The sequence below is a fragment of the Saccoglossus kowalevskii genome, chromosome 12 (genome assembly GCF_978046115.1).
Source record: "Saccoglossus kowalevskii chromosome 12, keSacKowa6.1, whole genome shotgun sequence".
NCBI lineage: Eukaryota > Metazoa > Hemichordata > Enteropneusta > Harrimaniidae > Saccoglossus > Saccoglossus kowalevskii.
The window spans coordinates 8,089,098-8,111,410 of record NC_140652.1 but is presented as its reverse complement, the minus strand read 5'-3'; the positions used below and the strand labels follow the sequence as shown (position 1 = coordinate 8,111,410).

The 22,313-nt window shown below is 40.3% G+C and overlaps 1 protein-coding gene across 2 annotated transcripts in view; it reads right to left on the bottom strand.

The window, feature by feature from the left end:
• Nucleotides 1-5,250: 5,250 nt before the first annotated feature.
• LOC144344438 (uncharacterized) overlaps nt 5,251-22,313 on the bottom strand; it is a 90,240-nt gene continuing 73,177 nt past the window's right edge. The window contains exons 4-8 of one of the 2 annotated variants that reach the window (XR_014931078.1): nt 9,387-9,581; nt 8,970-9,283; nt 8,314-8,455; nt 7,449-7,595; nt 5,544-5,651 (exon numbers count right to left, since the gene is read on the bottom strand). Coding sequence is in view for 1 of the 2 variants with exons in the window: in XM_085506097.1 (XP_085362223.1) it covers nt 5,476-5,651; nt 8,314-8,455; nt 8,970-9,283; nt 9,387-9,567 (813 nt within the window). In the remaining variant the exon portion in view is untranslated. Of the gene's footprint in view, nt 5,652-7,448; nt 7,596-8,313; nt 8,456-8,969; nt 9,284-9,386; nt 9,582-22,313 lie in introns of both variants that reach the window. The other variant, XM_085506097.1, reaches the window with a different exon arrangement.

Genomic DNA, 22,313 nt, shown 5'->3' with positions numbered 1-22,313 from the left:
ACAAACTCAGAATAGTCACTTGATACGCACTGCATTTCCATTCACTTATTAACCATTGACCCACTTTCCTTGTTTTCAGACGATGACGTCACACTGCCTACAGAGTATCATAAGTTTTTCTCTCAGTCTGCGTCAGCAGGACAATAGCAGGTATGAATAAACATTGAACATTGAAAAGATTGATTGTTGATGGCTGGTGTAGGGTTTGCATAATAACATAGCATAACATCCTTGTTTTATGTGCTGATTACTTCCTCTTGGTGTTTAAAAATTAAACATTTTCAGAAAAATCTCGGATGGATACCCTTCCACAAAAATGAACCCCCCTACTTTGCATCATTATTTCGTGCATAATGTACTTGATACAAATATGAGATACAGACAGATTCCAAACGGTGATTGGAGGGAATATAAATGCTTGTAGTGTTTTGATGCAAAGTATATTAATAACCTGAAAATAATTACCAAACTATTTTTGAAGAATTTGCCAAACGTACCCAATGCTGACCAGTAGCATATGACGGATAAAATAGAAATCATATCTAGTTACAAGATTCTTTAAACGGAAAAGTCACATTTTGGCGATTTTTTTTCCAAATTCAGAATCGCAAAAGTTTATGGAATTAATTAAGGTATTGATATCTTCCTTAAGCAGAGGAGATGATAACGGGAAAAAATGGAATACTACTTCGGGGGTAAACAAGTCGCTTGCTTTCTCGTCCTCGCCGAGACACTGACCGTCAACTATTTACGTCTCTTTAATTGACCACACTGTTAGTAAATTTATTAATAGAAATTGAAATCTGTATATCATTTCAAAACTATTGGTAATTAGCGAATACTACAAATTACCCATCATGCAGCAGCGCTGAACAATCGATAAAACGATCACGTCCACATGTGCGCCTGCGCTTTAAATGCATATTACACGCCGGGAATTTATTACTGCTCGACAATTGATGGATTCAAGTTTTTTATGCCCGGTTTTGGGGGAAGATGGAGAAACCAAGTGACCACACGAATGATCACAAATGACTGGATTTGTTGAGATGCTACTTTACATTACCATGACCACCCAAATACGCGTACAGGCTGCTTACCTAATCTTATGCATCTCGTCTTAAGCGCCCTCATATGTCTCATGAATGTCTACTTTTGTGTTTATTGGAGAATGGCGGATCGAGCAATGTAGCAGGATGTTTTGGGTGCCTGGTCGCTATAGCCGGTTTGGCCATGTGGTTCCATGATACGTATATGGGAGTTTATCAGGATTCGGTGACCCATACAACAGAGAACTTACAGCGTACACAAATCCTGGCATGGTTAAAACAATATCTGGCAACATCGACGTTGAGCATCTGGACACGCCGAGATATTAATCTCCAGAGGGCGTTGTGGAAAAGTTGCCACTAGCTGGCGTACATCATTCCACAATATGATTGGATAATAGACCGTTCCTGTAAGTCGTGCCCTCTACGGACAAAGTGCTACAATGACGTCAACATGACGTAGAAGAGCGTAATCAATGTCGTTTAATGGGACGCCTCTGATTGGCTGTGTAGACGTTCATCGTTTAGAATATTATTATATTGTGTTTCTCTGTCTACAGACATTCACAAATTGAAACCATATCGACGGTGTGAACAGCCCCCTCGCCCCCTTGACAACATAGAAACGATTTCTCTCTAGAGGGCGCAGCTTATTCGAACGGTTTGTTGCAGATGTGTTTTCCAGGTGTGAAAGGGCGTGGAAATTATAATCGGATTCCCATCCTTTAATACAAATACAAAAAATGAAGAAATGCAATTACATAAAGCGCTTTGTTCATGGTAAGGAGAGAGGGTATTTTATAATTGTGATATGTGTGATTTTTTGGTCCGAGGGACACACGTTTACATTAATATTAATTGGTTCGAACCAACGACATTGTTAATAATTTCATTTATGTCGGTATAATCTATCGTCTGGGACACTTTATTTTTATTTTTTTATTTTTAATTGCAGCCAATCGTGGTCAATACGATGAACAAAGCATTACTTCAGGGAAAGTTAATACTGCAAATATGTTGTACGATTTCAGTTTGAAAATGTAATAATTTGATAATATGTTAGTTCCAATTTCATATCATTTGAAGTACTACCTGCCCAAATACTTGGTGATTCACCAAATATTTAACAAGTGCAATTTCGAATGTGTGCTTTTATAATTGGGAGGTTGCTTGGTATTAATTTATTTCCAATGTTATATTTAATATTCGTATTAATCAATTTAATTTTGATAGGGACTCCTATGTGTTTTTAAAATGAGGGTACATGTACTGGGTGGGTTGTGGTAGGGTGTGTGGGAGGGATGTTGTGGGGTAGGTCTTGGTTTCTTAAAGTGGATACGAATGCCAAAGAAGAATTGTACTCTAGAAATAACGAAACATTTTTCTCTTCTCGCACAAGTATCATTTTTATGCCTTTCAACAAATTCTCTTAACAAGATGTCCATTGGTAGTGAATCAGTTCGAGTTTGTATTTTACAACGCAATTCCGAAAAGTAAACAATTGAACATTTTAAATAACTGTGTCATGTCATTCATCTTGCTGCTCCTCGGTTCAAGATACGTTAAGTTTTATTTTGTCGAATCTCCTTCATTTCATCTACCATATCAGTCTTCTCATCATCCTAATTAAGGTGAAACGTTTGGAGTTGCTTCAATTATTGAAAACAGTTGACTCAAACCCACAACATAGCCCTCTAACGACTGAGCTTTTCTCAATTTTCGACAGTGGTTTTCGGGGGAAAATAACATGCATTAGAGGGGTCATTTTAATGTCAGTGGTATTATTTATCATTTATTAGCAAATGACGAAAGCAGGCAATTCATCTGTTGTAATTTCTGCAAGTTAACATACGATAAACATAACCTAAAAAAAGCATTGTTTTCAGAACCTTAGACTATTTGCACCACTATGGAACTTGAAAGGTAGCCCTATAAATGTGACCACCTTCCCTAAGTATCATGCTATCATTATTTTCTGTAGTTGTCTATTGTCAGGTTCTCGTTGGTTAATACTTATTTGAAAGAATGTGGGGATTGGCAGAACTGGGTTCTGAATACTTTCAATCTTGTCAGTGAAACCCGAGGCTATGTATCAGCGCTCTAAGTTGAAATGACCTCATTAAAATTATATTGAAGTATTTGCAAAGACTACACGATGTGTGACTTGCGTAGTCACCGGGCCGACTCGGTTGGTTTACTTTAAGTATTATCGTTCCACAATTAATCAAATATAGGTTAACAATTTATAAATTAAATTCATGTAAGGTCAATGCATTGTGCCTTATAATGAAATGCTGGGTAAAATATTTGAATATCATTGCATCTCGGTGTGAATCGTGGTACAATAAGAAAGTGGTGGTAGATTCTCATCTGAATGTAAACAGCGACGTGAAGATGTTAGGTTGCAAAATTGGCAGATAGGAATCGGTGCCAACAAAAGATTTGGAACTTTTATTATGATTGAATCTAACTAAACGTGCTCATATAATCTTTCGCATATAAAACCATTGTCTAAAAAAATAGGGACACCATACTAATGCGTCACATGATCAAAGATTGTAATTTCAATTCAGACAGGTCTGGTATGGCACCAAAATTCGAAGCATAATCGTGCACTAGTGCGTTTTGTGTGTGGTTCATCATCTGCATATTTGCATACATTTCAAAAATAAGCAGCAACATGTGAAATTGCCAACTTGAAGGTCTTTTGGCATTTTCCAGTAAGTTGATCACCAATTTCTACATCTCAGGCTTGTTGAATAATTTACCCAAATGATGTTTATTTTTATTGCTTTAATTCAAATCATAAGATCCATAGCAGAAGAGACCCCCCCCCCCCCGCCAAAAATAAATGTGAAAGTTAGTACAGCTGATTTTTCCAGTGGTGGAAAAGTGCTGTTTTCCACCGTATATTATCAGAGTTAAAAAGACTCAAAAGCGGACAGTTGGACGAACGTTCTGCCCACGTTCATTGAATTTAAAAATGAAAATACGATAAATACACGAAAACTAATTTATGCGGTTTGTAACGAACATATTACTAGCGCTACATTCATTTAGATAACTAAACAGTCTGCGGAACGCATTAATATAACGTACTCCAAAAACGATCATGTTCGATTTACGGCAAGTGCACCACAATTGGCAGCAATAAAAATTGGAACAAAACGTTTTAAATAAAATACATTTCACACGATAACTGCATTTGGCGAATCTACGTAACAGGCTATTAGCTCTTATGCAGAACGACCGTCTCTGGCTGTCAATGTCTATATTGTCATGTAAATCCGTAGTCAATACGTGGCCGAGGTAAGTAAAGTTCTAAACAAATTAATGTCATGACCATACATAGTAATTGAAGGTAAAGTGTTAAGTTTATGACGTCCTGAAAAGTGCATACATTTTGTTTTGGTAAGATTATATTCAATATTGTCGCATACGACTTATTTACTACTTCCGTGTCACTGAGAATGTTCTAGAACCGTACTGTGTCTGGGTGGAATATTCTAAATTTTTTTAGAAGCTGGTTGAATAGGTAATAGGACACTGTAGAAGGCAATAGAAGGTACCGTAATGGAACATTTAAGTATTTAGTTATTGGAGTAGTGGAGTTTAACCGCGTTATTGTACTTGATGTTTGCAGAGTATAATAATACCAGTACCAGTTGAAACCTCATCTGTTGGCTCCGTGTTCGTATTTTATCATTGCCGCCAGGGAAGTCTTTTTGTTACTGTTGCCATTTTGGTATTTGAACCATCACACCTGTACTATACCAATTACGGTAATATTACGTTGCGTGTGACAAATATCATGATGGATCGCATAGATTTCACAAACATGTACAGGTTTTCTCAAACCCTTGATAGATAATAACTAAGGTTATTAATTAATGTTTTGCCAACTAGGCACCCGCACATGGTATTATTGAGTTTGATATTCAAGTTATCCACAAACACATTGAATAGGACCGGCGACATAACACCCCTTTGTCGCATCGCATTCGATACAGAAAATACTCGCGAGACAGAATGTCCCCATCCAATAGAGTAGTATTGCGAGGAATACAAGTTTATAAACAATCGAATGATGTATGATGGAACCTCACGGTCTACTAGTTTGCTAAACAGTGTCCAGTGGTTGACTCTGTCAAAAGCCTTTGACGCATAAAGAAAACAAACAAAAGCATTACTCCCAAGAGAGTTATAATGACGAATAAGATCTTTTATAACCAACACAAAGGAATCCGTAGAATAATTATTTTTAAAACCAAATTAATTGCTGGTAGTCACGAAGTACAGTTCACATCTCTCAAGAAACAAGTGTTCTACTAGTTTTGATATTACTGATGTAATGGCAATTGGAAGGTAGGTGTTTATCTGCCCCGCCTTTCTTTTTTCAATTAGGTCTAACTAAATATTGAATGAACTAATCGTTGTAGGCCTTTCGTGCGGTTCCAACATACACCGTTTGTTTCCACATTGGATTTCCGTCTTCAGTTTTGTCACATTTCGTCTTGATTTTCTGGTAAACATCTTCCAAGAATTCGTCCTTCAGGTTGTAGGGTATATACTGCATTTGAGGTAAAAACCCTGAAAGGAATGCTTAAAAAAAGAAAAGTCATTCACAAAAATGTAAAAAAAATTTCAATATTAGCTGAGAAATATTGTAAAATCTTTCGATTCACACGTATAAACCAAACTTGTATATGCTCAAGTATATAATACCAGCATTTTAAGTGTTTTGATTGGGTGCGAGCTTGTTTTCATTTATTCAACATAATACTCATGTTTTCAGATACCTCCATCGAAAATCCAATAGCTCAGTTGTACATAATATAGGAAAAAAGTCTATCAACTCCAAACGTTGCACTGCTCACTTCTGAGGCAGAGTGCTAGGTCTGGTTTTAAATAGCGGTTTGCAAAATATGTCGCAGTTATCTGTAGCAATTCTACTTAGCATATGAATGCAACTATAGAAATTACATTTTGCGTATGGATACAAACGTGGCCGGTTTACAATTAGCATATTCACAAAGAGACATGCGCGTCGCTCGATGCTCCCGCTGTACTGTCTTCGTGCATACTTTGCAGTATCCTCGTAATAACGCCATAATAACCCACACTAAGAGCAAACCTTCATATCAACTAAAATCGGTGTGTGGCACTGATCAGCGTCTGCATTTTTTGGATTTTAAGTGGACTGAAACCACTACTTAAAGAAAACTACAGAAACAAACTTCGCAAAGTCGAAATAAGGGTTCAAACCTGCGCCTATGCTCGATGTATCTATAATTAAACCAGGGTTGCAACTTTTAGAATGCTATATCTCATTTATTCATTCCTGTTGGTGCGTAAACGTTATTTCCAAATCTCAGTACTAAAAATTAAAAATATGTTAGTATAATATATTGATATTAGTATTATTACAATAGTAATGAACTACGGTCGAATTCAGCTATACCATTACAAACTTTGCTCCGTATGTATGTCGCTCGTACATACATGTCGCGAACTTCGGAATATCTCGTGGTATACCCGACAGCGGCATTGGTTTATTCTCAAATTATCTTATACCAGTATATTGATAGTGTTAATCCATCGATTTTATTGGTCCAAACAAAAATTTGCATATGCAATTAATGGTACATGTATATTGGCTGATAATGCACAGCTAAACAAAGTGGCCGTGGAACATGAATTGACTACAGGTTTAATGCGGAAATACATATTTGATTTTAAGGAAAATATAGTGATGGAATATTGGAAAGATATTAGAAAATTTACCGACTTAAAAACATCTGAAAAATTATATAACCATAATATTGCTTTTGTTAATGGCGGGATCCAAGTTGTGAGCGTCGGTCGTTGGGTGATCAGCGTTCGCAACACAAACCTAAACCATCGTCCCTCAACACCATGATGGACGCTGCCTAAACGAACACCAGAAATCTGTGTTTTCCGTGGTGCGACTTTTAAATGGATCACAAACCTCAAAGAAAACATGATCTTTAAGTTTAACTGGTGACCATCTAGATGAGGTTAGGGGACTGAAGCACAAAAAAATGAAAAAAAAAACTACGAGGCAAAGGCTAAAATGTATGCTACGAATAACAACCGGTGAAATTGCACCCAGGTTATTGTCATCTCTTTCAAAGACCACGGGATAACACAGAATTCGACGATGATTCATAGTATTGTAATTCTCCACTAGGGCTAAATAAATTAGAGTAGATAATGAAAGTAATTTCGAAAGCGACAGATTTGTTCCGAGTGTACACCAACCACTGTATTAGAGCGACGGCGTGCAAAGTCTTTCTTTCAGCCGGAGTTGAGACAAGGCATATCATGTACGTGTAACAAAAACGGGGCGAGAATTCGATTTTACACCATCAAACTTACCTCAGAATAACGACAATACTTGTCAGGCATACTGTCACAAAACTTTGCCTCGTCGCACAAAGTGAGCTTTTGCCCATTATGGGCTGGCGGGGAATTCATTATTATTATTATTTTATAGCGTTGTCAATACCAGTGGATTTGCTGCATCTAAAAAGCGGAAAATTTGGAGAAAAAAATCACCGTGAACGGAATAGTTTCAGTGTCACTGGCCCGTGAATCTGAATAATTTGAAATGTCTTCCTGGAAATTGTTTCCACAATCTCATATGAAAGAAACTAGTTTTAATCCATCAAATATTATTTTATTGAACTCATTTACATTGCGGGTGAATGAGTGACTGATGTGTGGTGGGGAGTAGTATTGCAGTGATCGCTCACTGACAGCTCACCGTGACTGGTACGCCGCATCGGTGTCCGTCGCGGCCTTGCACTACGATACGCTAGATCGCCGCCGTGGTCCAGCTGGATCGACTGTGCGTAGGGGTGCGTACCAGGGGTACATGTACGTAGTTGCATCTTTACCCAATCCCACTAGTGTTTTCAAACCATCAAGGTAGTCTTTAGGTAGATGTTATTGGCAAATGTTATTTTGAATTCCACGGAGGGCAGTGATTTGATAAATACTTTGAAGCTAAACGAAACTTACAGGCGTAGCGAGCGAACGAGCATGGCTGGAAAGCTTGTGGGTGTTATGAGAACCAACAGTGATTTTAATCTGACTGCATAAATTTAAAAAATACACACCTGCTCAATAATGGGATACATTATCGAGAGAATAATCTGCTGCAATGACGTCATAAAATCCACTGGTATTGATAATGCTATAATATAATCTATATTAACGCGTGGACACCTTGGACACTTACTCTTATTCTCGACATCACTGTCAGACGCGTAATCCGGACTTCGATCTACGTCAACGTGGACATCAACAAAACCAGCCTTCCTAATAGCATCAGCAAAATCCTTCTCATTTCCTTGAAATGGGTAGTGGTTATGTGAATAGTCCTTAAATTAAACAGTAACAAAATCACATACAGTAAATAGTAACAAAATCATACCGATCGTTGCATAATATATACCGCTATTTCTCAGTTTCTATATTACGTTATGTTTTTACTTAGTAGCAAAGGATATCCTTTCTTGTTGGTTGTTTCTTCATTGATAATAGTCATTTCTTATTAGAAATGTATGTATAAACGCATGGATTAGTCAATGATATTAATCTCAGCCTGTTTTTTTAAACTGACTTGAATTGAATATAATTGTATGCACATTTACTATGATAAATAGCATTCCCGTGATGTATCCTTATCAAGGTTATTACGAGGATACCTCAAAATATGGACGCAAAGTACACCGTCGCATCGACCTTCGCTGTACTGCCTTCGTGCATACTTTGATGTATCCTTGCAATAACCTCATATTATACCATCGACTTGCCTCACAGGTTTCTCCATTCTTGTTTTGCTGATTAAACCTAATATAACAGAATCACTGAGACCACGTTACTTGTACTAACCTTAAAGTAACGATGATACTTTGACAGTTCATCAACTGTGTCGTTTATTATACTGATATAGTGCGGTTTGTGATCCACTTCGATATTAATATAACACACTCCTCCTGGTTTCAAACATTTATACATGTATCTCATAGTATCAGACCAGTTAGGAATCCAATGTAGAGCATAAAACGCCAATGCTTTGTCGAACGAGTCAATCCACTCGGGTTTGTATGTCTCAGCATTTCCAGCATCAGCCACAAAGTATGTAATATTATCTGCGCTATTTATTGACTTAGCGATGTCGACCATTTTGGGGTTTATGTCAAATGCTGGAATTAGTGAAAAATCTCTTAGTTAATGTAATACCAGTAACCGTTTTATGAAATAATGTATTAACTACACAATTACCCTGCTAGTCTGCCCCCTATTTACCTGTAGCTGATTGTATCTTGGCATTTGCAGTTATCTGTTTCGTTAGCTCTCCCGACCCACAGCATATGTCGAGTAACGAATCTGACTCTCGAAAATGAATTCGTTGCAGGACGTCATCTAATGATTTATAAATAAATTGTTTTCGAAATGTGGAAAAAGATGATGCTTCTTCACTATTCATCGCCGTTAATTGTTCTAAAGAGTGAATCCAGAATTGGTTATAACTTAACTATACATTTTAATTCAGTAATATCTGATAGATTGATATCTCTTAGCATATTGCAACAAAATGAAGTGGAATATTTGGGGAAAAAGGTTGTAAACATTAGAAATATACAAGAAACACTTTTCTTAACAAGCTATTCGGTCATCGTATGATGTAATAGCTCAAAATCATACAATTTCTCATCATGAATGCAGGCGAAATTTAGAACACGAACAATGAACCCTCGAGTCATTTCATAATATCTTATTATTCCATTGGATACATGTGACTCAATGGTTCTTATACAAGTCGTTATAACACAAACCACTAATCGCTTTTGTGAGCGGCAGCCGTCTTCATTGGTCGCCGACCACTGATGCATGAAAGCTTGAAAAACAAAATAACAATAACCAGAAAAGCTCAGCTGGGAAACTGTTGAAAAAAATAAAGTTCGGACAGAAGCAACCCACCAAAAGCAGATGAAAACACACAGAGCGTTGAGAACGACGTGTTCACCTGACCAGTATTTTATTGCATTTATATTGTGATTTTTGATTTTTGGGTATGTAAAACGAAATTACATTAACAGATGTAACTGATAACTTTTCCAATGAAATTCTTAGCACCCCGTTGGCAGGCCAGTCACACTGGTTCTCACCACAAGAGGTTACGATACCCCCTGCCAAATGCTAAGAACAACTGTAACTAATATATACATATTTACATGAAAAAATTTCCACCAATGCGGAACTGTTTGTGCAGGAGTTTTACGACGGTATGCCTTTACAGACGTCAACTAAACTTGTTATGTGGGACGTTGGCACCCAAGGCTCACAGGTGCTACACCTTGCCCAAGGGTGACCTGGAGGTAGTTGTGGCAAAGGGTAACCTCATTCTCCCACGTCCATAGACTCCACAACCGGATGTAGTTTAAAATCTTTCCCAGGACACATATATACATATTTAAATAAACGTAAACGTTGCCTTTAATAGGTAATACATCACACGTGAGGCTGAGTTGGTGCAAGGCTGTTATGACCGTATGCCCTTACTGACGTAAACCAAACTTATTATGTGGGAAGTTGGCACCAAAGGCTGACAGGTACTACACCTTGCCCAAGGGTGACCTGGAGGTAGTTGCGGCAAAGGGAAACCTCATTCTCCCAAGTACAAAAACTCCACAACAGGATGTAATTTTAACGTCTTACCCAGGACATGTTCAATACAACTGAAAACCGACTAAGTCGTGAAGCCAAACCTGTAATAATTCGGGGAGCGCTGAAAAGCACTGCGTTCACCCGCGCGTTCATTGTGTCCAAGGGTGACATTGAGGCTGCTGTGGCACATGATAACCTCATCCTCCCAAATTCCAAGGGAAAACTAAAACAATAAAAGCACAAAACAAGCAGAAAGGAAAAACGCGCGTATGTTTGCAGATAATCCACCAAGAGGACGAAACTCTTGGCTACTGTGCGTGTTCTAAACTTGGTTGTGCATTTCTGTACGTGAGTACGTAAATTGCAATATTTGCCAAGACAATAGTATGTTATAGAGTAATGCGGAGCTCATTATCCTGAATGTGACACAGGGCATTCTCCACTGTCCATGTAGTGTTAAACTTAGGCAATAGGTTCATAACGCGTGAATATTCATATTCCGTTTTAAGTCTTGACCTATTACTTTGTTTGAACATTTCGAGAGGGTCACTAGACCCTTTGTTTTGCCGCTTGTTACAACGGCTGGAGTGAATCACAACTTTAGCCATGCACGCTAAGAAGCAAAAAGTGCTTTGTGCCTGGCTAGAATGAAACTGTTTTGAGCGACGGGGTGGTAATATTATGAACCACCAACCAGGAATCCGAAAGTCTTGGTGAACCAGACGAGATGCGATGTTCGTAAAAAGGTAGAGTAGGTTATCAAAAAAGATATGTATCGACCTCATCACAGAAAGGACACTTATCAGAACTGTTCAGACGGGCTTTGAACAGAAATCTCCCAGTTGGAAACGCACCATGAGAGATACGCCACTGCAGGTCCCCATATTTTCCAATAACTGGTGCTATATAACAATCATGGAAATTGGGCTTGGCATTTTCAGGTAGACTCAATATGTCACGCCAAACAGTATCTAGTTTTTTTGTGGATGATGACTGACGTAGAGAACCTGTATTGTATTGCATTGTATTGTTCTGTGCTTTTTAGCCCAAGAATACAAGGATAAAATAAAATAAAAGTCGGTCACCCTACAGTACAAAAGTACATTGGAACCCCATAGACAGGCCGTTGACAACGGTTTACACTTTAGTGAGTACCACTCGATCGTATATACATTGTTTTGCCTCGCTCTCAGTACACATTTTTTCTCTTCTCCTTGATTTGCAACTCAATAAAAATTCCCATAGTAACCTCAAGGGATCATACACCAGTAATTTGCAGCAGTCCATTTCTAGAATTTGTTTGTGTTTACAGCTATTACACAATTGAATGTCTTTTATTGTTTTATCTTTTCCTACAATAAGTTTAAAGGCTTATTCGGCCCTTTCTTATGTTATTCTAATTTAACTTTTAATCTAGCAAGTACCAGGGTGCTTTTTGGTTCTTTCATAAAGTAGAGTGTTCTTCGATTTCTGGTCTTGATCATCATGAACGTCTTCTTGAATGATTCGAGTGGCCACTTTCATTTTGTTGTCTAGCTGTGGGTCCATTTAGTCTTTGTTATACTATTTTAGTCATTTCTGAACATTTTTGTGTCATTAGGCTTTTGATGATTGTCAGCATCAAAAGCCTTTTGTTATTGTAATGTTTATTATTATTATTATTCTGCCGTTTTTCAAAATTGTTAAAACTCTTCTTGTTGAAGACGGGTTTGCCCATATGACTGAAACTTTACAGACACAATCTATATGCAATTCTCTAAAACGTCAAAGTTTCCGATTTTCAATATGGGACGTCATTCGGCGCCATCTTAGATTTAGTAAAACCCGGAAGTGCTCGATTGCACCACTTTCTAAGGGTCCGGGATCTCCAATTTTTTATGTAGCACCTGTGGCTTGTGCTTACCAATATTCATGAACAAAAGCTTGAGCGAACATGTGATGTTTGCCGCCATATATATATAGTAAAATATCACTAAAATAGATATAAGTCATAAAATTACTGACCAAATGACAGACATGAAACTTATACATGTAGGGAGTAACAGTGTCATGATTGCCTTCAAACATTGTCCTGATTGGTCGTGGAATTTGGCAGCCATCTTGAATTTGGAAACAAAATATTTGTTTTTATAATAAGTGAAAAAATGTTTGCATGGCACCTGCTATTTTCATTTTCCCGTATTTTCAAAACTCTTTTTCTCGAATATTATTCTTACAGCGCTTTTTGAAATATGCAGTTTGATCAGTTTGTCGAATTTGCTCATCAAGACCATGGACAAATATTTTAACAATCATGTGATTTTGACCGCAATATTGAATTTAAGAATGCAACTTGTTTTGCATCTAATATAATAATGGCACCACATGCATCTCTTGGCAAACAGATTAGCCAATCTAAGAAAAAATATTAATGTAAATTCGATTCGAATCTCATATGGTTTGTTCACAGTCTAAAATTACAAAAAAACAATTCTCAAAAGTATTATCTCATCAATGCACAGAAAATTGGGTACAAATTTTGACGTAAGTTAACTTGTTTCAGAACTGGATATCTTCAGTTGCCCTAGATATTATGTTGCATAAATGTAATCATGTGTCAATGCAGGCATTGTATCGGCCTGATTAATTTAATCCGTTACCCAAGTAATTTAAACCAGCACATTGTGTCGTTTTATTCTCCAGTAAAACATCTGATTTTTCTGGGGATGTGAACATGAAATACCCCATGAAGTAGTGCGGGACCAGTGTGACACTGGGACGTATTACTACAGATTATTTTGCAGGAATAAGAGTCATTGTGAAATATTTTACAAACTAGGGAATTACCCAAATCTTAATTATATACCGACATATTTATGAAATTTACTTTATCAAGTCCACACAAAATATACATGCACCTAGATATTACAGAAGTGTAATGTCATAACTATGTTGCATAAATGAAATTCGTTGAATAGAAGCTTTGCATCTAATGCCGGTAAATGCTGCTTTTCAGTAGGTTTGTTATCGACACTGAAGGCCTATGGTTTCTCCCATTAAACTGGCATAACACAAATGTCCGATGCCAAATTGAACCACAACTAGTGTTGATTTCGTTTTATTTTATATGAGTCATGTCGGACTGTGACAATGGAGCCTTTTTTGTCTATTTCTTTGTATGGTGTAGTATTGAATGGTGGTGCTAGTTTCCCTGTATTCTGTTGTTGTTCAAGTACAGTGACTCCTCTCTTGTCAAATAAGCGAATTTTGAGCTGGTTCAGAAATTCGTGGTATTTTTATTCAAGGCAATTGACGATATATTGATGTTGGTGGAACCCCAGTAGTGCCATGAAGAGTCGCACGGTAGTTGAAAAGAAACTTGGAACCCCAGTAGTGCTATGAGGAGTCACACGGTAGTTGAAAAGAAACTTGGAACCCCAGTAGTGCTTTGAGAAGTCGCATGGTAGTTGAAAAGAAACTTGGATCCCCAGTAGTGCTATGAGGAGTTGCACGGTAGTTGAAAAGACACTTGGTACCCCAGTAGTGATATGAGGAATCGCATGGTAGTTGAAAAGAAACTTGGAACCCAAGTAGTGTTATAAGGAGTCACACGGTAGTTGAAAAGACACTTGGAAACCCAGTAGTGCTATGAGGAGTTGCACGGTAGTTGAAAAGAAACTTGGAACCCCAGTAGTGCTATGAGGAGTCACACGGTAGTTGAAAAGAAACTTGGAACCCCAGTAGTGGTATGAGAAATCGCAAGGTAGTTGAAAAGAAACTTGGAACCCCAGTAGTGCCATGAAGAGTCGCACGGTAGTTGAAAAGAAACTTGGAACCCCAGTAGTGGTATGAGAAATCGCAAGGTAGTTGAAAAGAAACTTCGAACCCCAGTAGTGCTATGAGGAGTCACACGGTAGTTGAAAAGAAACTTGGAACCCCAGTAGTGCTATGAGGAGTCGCACAGTAGTTGAAAAGAAACTTGGAACCCCAGTAGTGCTATGAGGAGTCACACGGTAGTTGAAAAGAAACTTGGAACCCCAGTAGTGCTATAAGGAGTCACACGGTAGTTGAAAAGAAACTTGGAACCCCAGTAGTGCTATAAGGAGTCACACGGTAGTTGAAAAAAACTTGGAACCCCAGTAGTGCTATAAGGAGTCACACGGTAGTTGAAAAGACACTTGGAACCCCAGTAGTGCTATGAGGAGTCACACGGTAGTTGAAAAGAAACTTGGAACCCCAGTAGTGCTATAAGGAGTCACACGGTAGTTGAAAAGAAACTTGGAACCCCAGTAGTGCTATGAGGAGTCACACGGTAGTTGAAAAGAAACTTGGAACCCCAGTAGTGCTATGAGGAGTCACACGGTAGTTGAAAAGACACTTGGAACCCCAGTAGTGCTATGAGGAGTCACACGGTAGTTGAAAAGAAACTTGAAACCCCAGTAGTGCTATAAGGAGTCACACGGTAGTTGAAAAGAAACTTGCAACCCCAGTAGTGCTATACGGAGTCACACGGTAGTTGAAAAGAAACTTGGAACCCCAGTAGTGCTATAAGGAGTCACACGGTAGTTGGAAATACACTTGGAACCCCAGTAGTGCTATAAGGAGTCACACGGTAGTTGAAAAGAAACTTGGAACCCCAGTAGTGATATAAGGAGTCACACGGTAGTTGAAAAGAAACTTGGAACCCCAGTAGTGCTATAAGGAGTCACACGGTAGTTGAAAAGAAACTTGGAACCCCAGTAGTGCTATAAGGAGTCACACGGTAGTTGAAAAGACTCTTGGAACCCCAGTAGTGCTATAAGGAGTCACACGGTAGTTGAAAAGACACTTGGAACCCCAGTAGTGCTATAAGGAGTCACACGGTAGTTGAAAAGACACTTGGAACCTCAGTAGTGCTTTGAAAAGTCGCACAGTAGTTGAAAAGAAACTTGGAACCCCAGTAGTGCTATGAGGAGTCACACGGTTGTTGCAAAGAAACTTGGAACCCCAGTAGTGCTATAAGGAGTCACACGGTAGTTGAAAAGACACTTGGAACCCCAGTAGTGCTATAAGGAGTCACACGGTAGTTGAAAAGACACTTCGAACCCCAGTAGTGCTATAAGGAGTCACACGGTAGTTGAAAAGACACTTTGAACCCCAGTAGTGCTTTGAAAAGTCGCATGGTAGTTGAAAAGAAACTTGGAACCCCAGTAGTGCTATGAGGAGACACACGGTAGTTGAAAAGAAACTTGGAACCCCAGTAGTGCTATGAGGAGTCGCACTGTAGTTGAAAAGAAACTTGGAACCCCAGTAGTGCCATGACGAGTCGCACGGTAGTTGAAGAGAAACTTGGAACCCCAGTAGTGCTATGAGGAGTCACACGGTAGTTGAAAAGGAACTTAGAACCCCAGTAGTGATATGAGGAGTCGCACTGTAGTTGAAAAGAAACTTGGAACCCCAGTAGTGCCATGAAGAGTCGCACGGTAGTTGAAAAGGATCTTGGAACCCCAGTAGTGCCATGAGGAGTCGCACGGTAGTTGAAAAGAAACTTGGAACCCCAGTAGTGCTATGAGGAGTCACACGGTAGTTGAAAAGAAACTTAGAACCCCAGTAGTGATATGAGGAGTCGCACTGTAGTTGAAAAGAAACTTGGAACCCCAGTAGTGCCATGAAGAGTCGCACGGTAGTTGAAAAGAATCTTGGAACCCTAGTAGTGTTTTGAGGAGTCACACGGTAGTTGAAAAGAATCTTGGAACCCCAGTAGTGCTTTGAGAAGTCGCACTGTAGTTGAGAAGAAACTTGGAACCCCAGTAGTGCCATGAGGAGTCGCACGGTAGTTGAAAAGAATCTTGGAAACCCAGTAGTGCTTTGAGGAGTCACACGGTAGTTGAAAAGAAACTTGGAACCCCAGTAGTGCTATAAGGAGTCACACGGTAGTTGAAAAAAAACTTGGAACCCCAGTAGTGCCATGAGGAGTCGCACGGTAGTTGAAAAGACACTTGGTACCCCAGTAGTGCTATAAGGAGTCACACGGTAGTTGAAAAGACACTTGGAACCTCAGTAGTGCTTTGAAAAGTCGCACAGTAGTTGAAAAGAAACTTGGAACCCCGGTAGTGCTATGAGGAGTCACACGGTTGTTGAAAAGAAACTTGGAACCCCAGTAGTGCTATAAGGAGTCACACGGTTGTTGAAAAGAAACTTGGAACTCCAGTAGTGCTATAAGGAGTCACACGGTAGTTGAAAAGGAACTTAGAACCCCAGTAGTGATATGAGGAGTCGCACTGTAGTTGAAAAGAAACTTGGAACCCCAGTAGTGCCATGAAGAGTCGCACGGTAGTTGAAAAGGATCTTGGAACCCCAGTAGTGCCATGAGGAGTCGCACGGTAGTTGAAAAGAAACTTGGAACCCCAGTAGTGCTATGAGGAGTCACACGGTAGTTGAAAAGAAACTTAGAACCCCAGTAGTGATATGAGGAGTCGCACTGTAGTTGAAAAGAAACTTGGAACCCCAGTAGTGCCATGAAGAGTCGCACGGTAGTTGAAAAGAATCTTGGAACCCTAGTAGTGTTTTGAGGAGTCACACGGTAGTTGAAAAGAATCTTGGAACCCCAGTAGTGCTTTGAGAAGTCGCACTGTAGTTGAGAAGAAACTTGGAACCCCAGTAGTGCCATGAGGAGTCGCACGGTAGTTGAAAAGAATCTTGGAACCCCAGTAGTGCTTTGAGGAGTCACACGGTAGTTGAAAAGAAACTTGGAACCCCAGTAGTGCTATAAGGAGTCACACGGTAGTTGAAAAAAAACTTGGAACCCCAGTAGTGCCATGAGGAGTCGCACGGTAGTTGAAAAGACACTTGGTACCCCAGTAGTGCTATAAGGAGTCACACGGTAGTTGAAAAGACACTTGGAACCTCAGTAGTGCTTTGAAAAGTCGCACAGTAGTTGAAAAGAAACTTGGAACCCCGGTAGTGCTATGAGGAGTCACACGGTTGTTGAAAAGAAACTTGGAACCCCAGTAGTGCTATAAGGAGTCACACGGTTGTTGAAAAGAAACTTGGAACCCCAGTAGTTCTATAAGAAGTCACGCGGTAGTTGGAAAGACACTTGGAACCCCAGTAGTGCTATAAGGAGTCACACGGTAGTTGAAAAGAACTTGGAACCCCAGTAGTGATATAAGGAGTCACACGGTAGTTGAAAAGAAACTTGGAACCCCAGTAGTGCTATAAGGAGACACACGGTAGTTGAAAAGAAACTTGGAACCCCAGTAGTGCTATGAGGAGTCGCACTGTAGTTGAAAAGAAACTTGGAACCCCAGTAGTGCCTTGACGAGTTGCACGGTAGTTGAAGAGAAACTTGGAACCCCAGTAGTGCTATGAGGAGTCACACGGTAGTTGAAAAGAAACTTAGAACCCCAGTAGTGATATGAGGAGTCGCACTGTAGTTGAAAAGAAACTTGGAACCCCAGTAGTACCATGAAGAGTCGCACTGTAGTTGAAAAGAAACTTGGAACCCCAGTAGTGCCATGAAGAGTCGCACGGTAGTTGAAAAGAATCTTGGAACCCCAGTAGTGTTTTGAGGAGTCACACGGTAGTTGAAAAGAATCTTGGAACCCCAGTAGTGCTTTGAGAAGTCGCACTCTAGTTGAGAAGAAACTTGGAACCCCAGTAGTGCCATGAGGAGTCGCACGGTAGTTGAAAAGAATCTTGGAACCCCAGTAGTGCTTTGAGGAGTCACACGGTAGTTGAAAAGAAACTTGGAACCCCAGTAGTGCTATAAGGAGTCACACGGTAGTTGAAAAAAAAAACTTGGAACCCCAGTAGTGCCATGAGGAGTCGCACGGTAGTTGAAAAGACACTTGGTACCCCAGTAGTGCTATAAGGAGTCACACGGTAGTTGAAAAGACACTTGGAACCTCAGTAGTGCTTTGAAAAGTCGCACAGTAGTTGAAAAGAAACTTGGAACCCCAGTAGTGCTATGAGGAGTCACACGGTTATTGAAAAGAAACTTGGAACCCCAGTAGTGCTATAAGGAGTCACACAGTAGTTGGAAAGACACTTGGAACCCCAGTAGTGCTATAAGGAGTCACACCGTAGTTGAAAAGAACTTGGAACCCCAGTAGTGATATAAGGAGTCACACGGTAGTTGAAAAGAAACTTGGAACCCCCGTAGTGCTATAAGGAGTCACACGGTAGTTGAAAAGAAACTTGGTACCCCAGTAGTGCTATAAGGAGTTACACGGTAGTTGAAAAGAAACTTGGAACCCCAGTAGTGCTATAAGGAGTCACACGGTAGTTCAAAAGACACTTGGAACCCCAGTAGTGCTATAAGGAGTCACACGGTAGTTGAAAAGACACTTGGAACCCCAGTAGTGCTATAAGGAGTCACACGGTAGTTGAAAAGACACTTGGAACTCCAGTAGCTATAAGGAGTCACACAGTAGTTGAAAAGACACTTGGAACCCCCAGTAGTGCTTTGAAAAGTCGCATGGTAGTTGAAAAGAAACTTGGAACCCCAGTAGTGCTATGAGGAGACACACGGTAGTTGAAAATAAACTTGGAACCCCAGTAGTGCTATGAGGAGTCGCACTGTAGTTGAAAAGAAACTTGGAACCCCAGTAGTGCCATGACGAGTCGCACGGTAGTTGAAGAGAAACTTGGAACCCCAGTAGTGCTATAAGGAGTCACACGGTTGTTGAAAAGAAACTTGGAACCCCAGTAGTGCTATAAGGAGTCACACGGTAGTTGAAAAGAAACTTGGAACCCCAGTAGTTCTATAAGGAGTCACGCGGTAGTTGGAAAGACACTTGGAACCCCAGTAGTGCTATAAGGAGTCACACGGTAGTTGAAAAGAACTTGGAACCCCAGTAGTGATATAAGGAGTCACACGGTAGTTGAAAAGAAACTTGGAACCCCAGTAGTGCTATGAGGAGACACACGGTAGTTGAAAAGAAACTTGGAACCCCAGTAGTGCTATGAGGAGTCGCAATGTAGTTGAAAAGAAACTTGGAACCCCAGTAGTGCCATGACGAGTTGAACGGTAGTTGAAGAGAAACTTGGAACCCCAGTAGTGCTATGAGGAGTCACACGGTAGTTGAAAAGAAACTTAGAACCCCAGTAGTGATATGAGGAGTCGCACTGTAGTTGAAAAGAAACTTGGAACCCCAGTAGTGCCATGAAGAGTCGCACGGTAGTTGAAAAGGATCTTGGAACCCCAGTAGTGCCATGAGGAGTCGCACGGTAGTTGAAAAGAAACTTGGAACCCCAGTAGTGCTATGAGGAGTCACACGGTAGTTGAATAGAAACTTAGAACCCCAGTAGTGATATGAGGAGTCGCACTGTAGTTGAAAAGAGACTTGGAACCCCAGTAGTGCCATGAAGAGTCGCACGGTAGTTGAAAAGAATCTTGGAACCCCAGTAGTGTTTTGAGGAGTCACACGGTAGTTGAAAAGAATCTTGGAACCCCAGTAGTGCTTTGAGAAGTCGCACTGTAGTTGAGAAGAAACTTGGAACCCCAGTAGTGCCATGAGGAGTCGCACGGTAGTTGAAAAGAATCTTGGAACCCCAGTAGTGCTTTGAGGAGTCACACGGTAGTTGAAAAGAAACTTGGAACCCCAGTAGTGCTATAAGGAGTCACACGGTAGTTGAAAAAAAACTTGGAACCCCAGTAGTGCCATGAGGAGTCGCACGGTAGTTGAAAAGACACTTGGTACCCCAGTAGTGCTATAAGGAGTCACACGGTAGTTGAAAAGACACTTGGAACCTCAGTAGTGCTTTGAAAAGTCGCACAGTAGTTGAAAAGAAACTTGGAACCCCAGTAGTGCTATGAGGAGTCACACGGTTGTTGAAAAGAAACTTGGAACCCCAGTAGTGCTATAAGGAGTCACACGGTTGTTGAAAAGAAACTTGGAACCCCAGTAGTGTTTTAAGGAGTCACACGGTAGTTGAAAAGAAACTTGGAACCCCAGTAGTTCTATAAGGAGTCACACGGTAGTTGAAAAGAAACTTGGAACCCCAGTAATGCTATGAGGAGTCACACGGTAGTTGAAAAGAAACTTGAAACCCCAGTAGTGCTATAAGGAGTCACGCAGTAGTTGGAAAGACACTTGGAACCCCAGTAGTGCTATAAGGAGTCACACGGTAGTTGAAAAGAACTTGGAACCCCAGTAGTGATATAAGGAGTCACACGGTAGTTGAAAAGAAACTTGGAACCCCAGTAGTGCTATAAGGAGTCACACGGTAGTTGAAAAGAAACTTGGAACCCCAGTAGTGCTATAAGGAGTTACACGGTAGTTGAAAAGAAACTTGGAACCCCAGTAGTGCTATAAGGAGTCACACGGTAGTTGAAAAGACACTTGGAACCCCAGTAGCTATAAGGAGTCACACAGTAGTTGAAAAGACACTTGGAACCCCCAGTAGTGCTTTGAAAAGTCGCATGGTAGTTGAAAAGAAACTTGGAACCCCAGTAGTGCTATGAGGAGACACACGGTAGTTGAAAAGAAACTTGGAACCCCAGTAGTGCTATGAGGAGTCGCACTGTAGTTGAAAAGAAACTTGGAACCCCAGTAGTGCCATGACGAGTCGCACGGTAGTTGAAGAGAAACTTGGAACCCCAGTAGTGCTATAAGGAGTCACACGGTTGTTGAAAAGAAACTTGGAACCCCAGTAGTGTTATAAGGAGTCACACGGTAGTTGAAAAGAAACTTGGAACCCCAGTAGTTCTATAAGGAGTCACGCGGTAGTTGGAAAGACACTTGGAACCCCAGTAGTGCTATAAGGAGTCACACGGTAGTTGAAAAGAACTTGGAACCCCAGTAGTGATATAAGGAGTCACACGGTAGTTGAAAAGAAACTTGGAACCCCAGTAGTGCTATAAGGAGACACACGGTAGTTGAAAAGAAACTTGGAACCCCAGTATTGCTATGAGGAGTCGCACTGTAGTTGAAAAGAAACTTGGAACCCCAGTAGTGCCATGACGAGTTGCACGGTAGTTGAAGAGAAACTTGGAACCCCAGTAGTGCTATGAGGAGTCATACGGTAGTTGAAAAGAAACTTAGAACCCCAGTAGTGATATGAGGAGTCGCACTGTAGTTGAAAAGAAACTTGGAACCCCAGTAGTGCCATGAAGAGTCGCACGGTAGTTGAAAAGGATCTTGGAACCCCAGTAGTGCCATGAGGAGTCGCACGGTAGTTGAAAAGAAACTTGGAACCCCAGTAGTGCTATGAGGAGTCACACGGTAGTTGAATAGAAACTTAGAACCCCAGTAGTGATATGAGGAGTCGCACTGTAGTTGAAAAGAAACTTGGAACCCCAGTAGTGCCATGAAGAGTCGCACGGTAGTTGAAAAGAATCTTGGAACCCCAGTAGTGTTTTGAGGAGTCACACGGTAGTTGAAAAGATTCTTGGAACCCCATTAGTGCTTTGAGAAGTCGCACTGTAGTTGAGAAGAAACTTGGAACCCCAGTAGTGCCATGAGGAGTCGCACGGTAGTTGAAAAGAATCTTGGAACCCCAGTAGTGTTTTGAGGAGTCACACGGTAGTTGAAAAGAATCTTGGAACCCCAGTAGTGCTTTGAGAAGTCGCACTGTAGTTGAGAAGAAACTTGGAACCCCAGT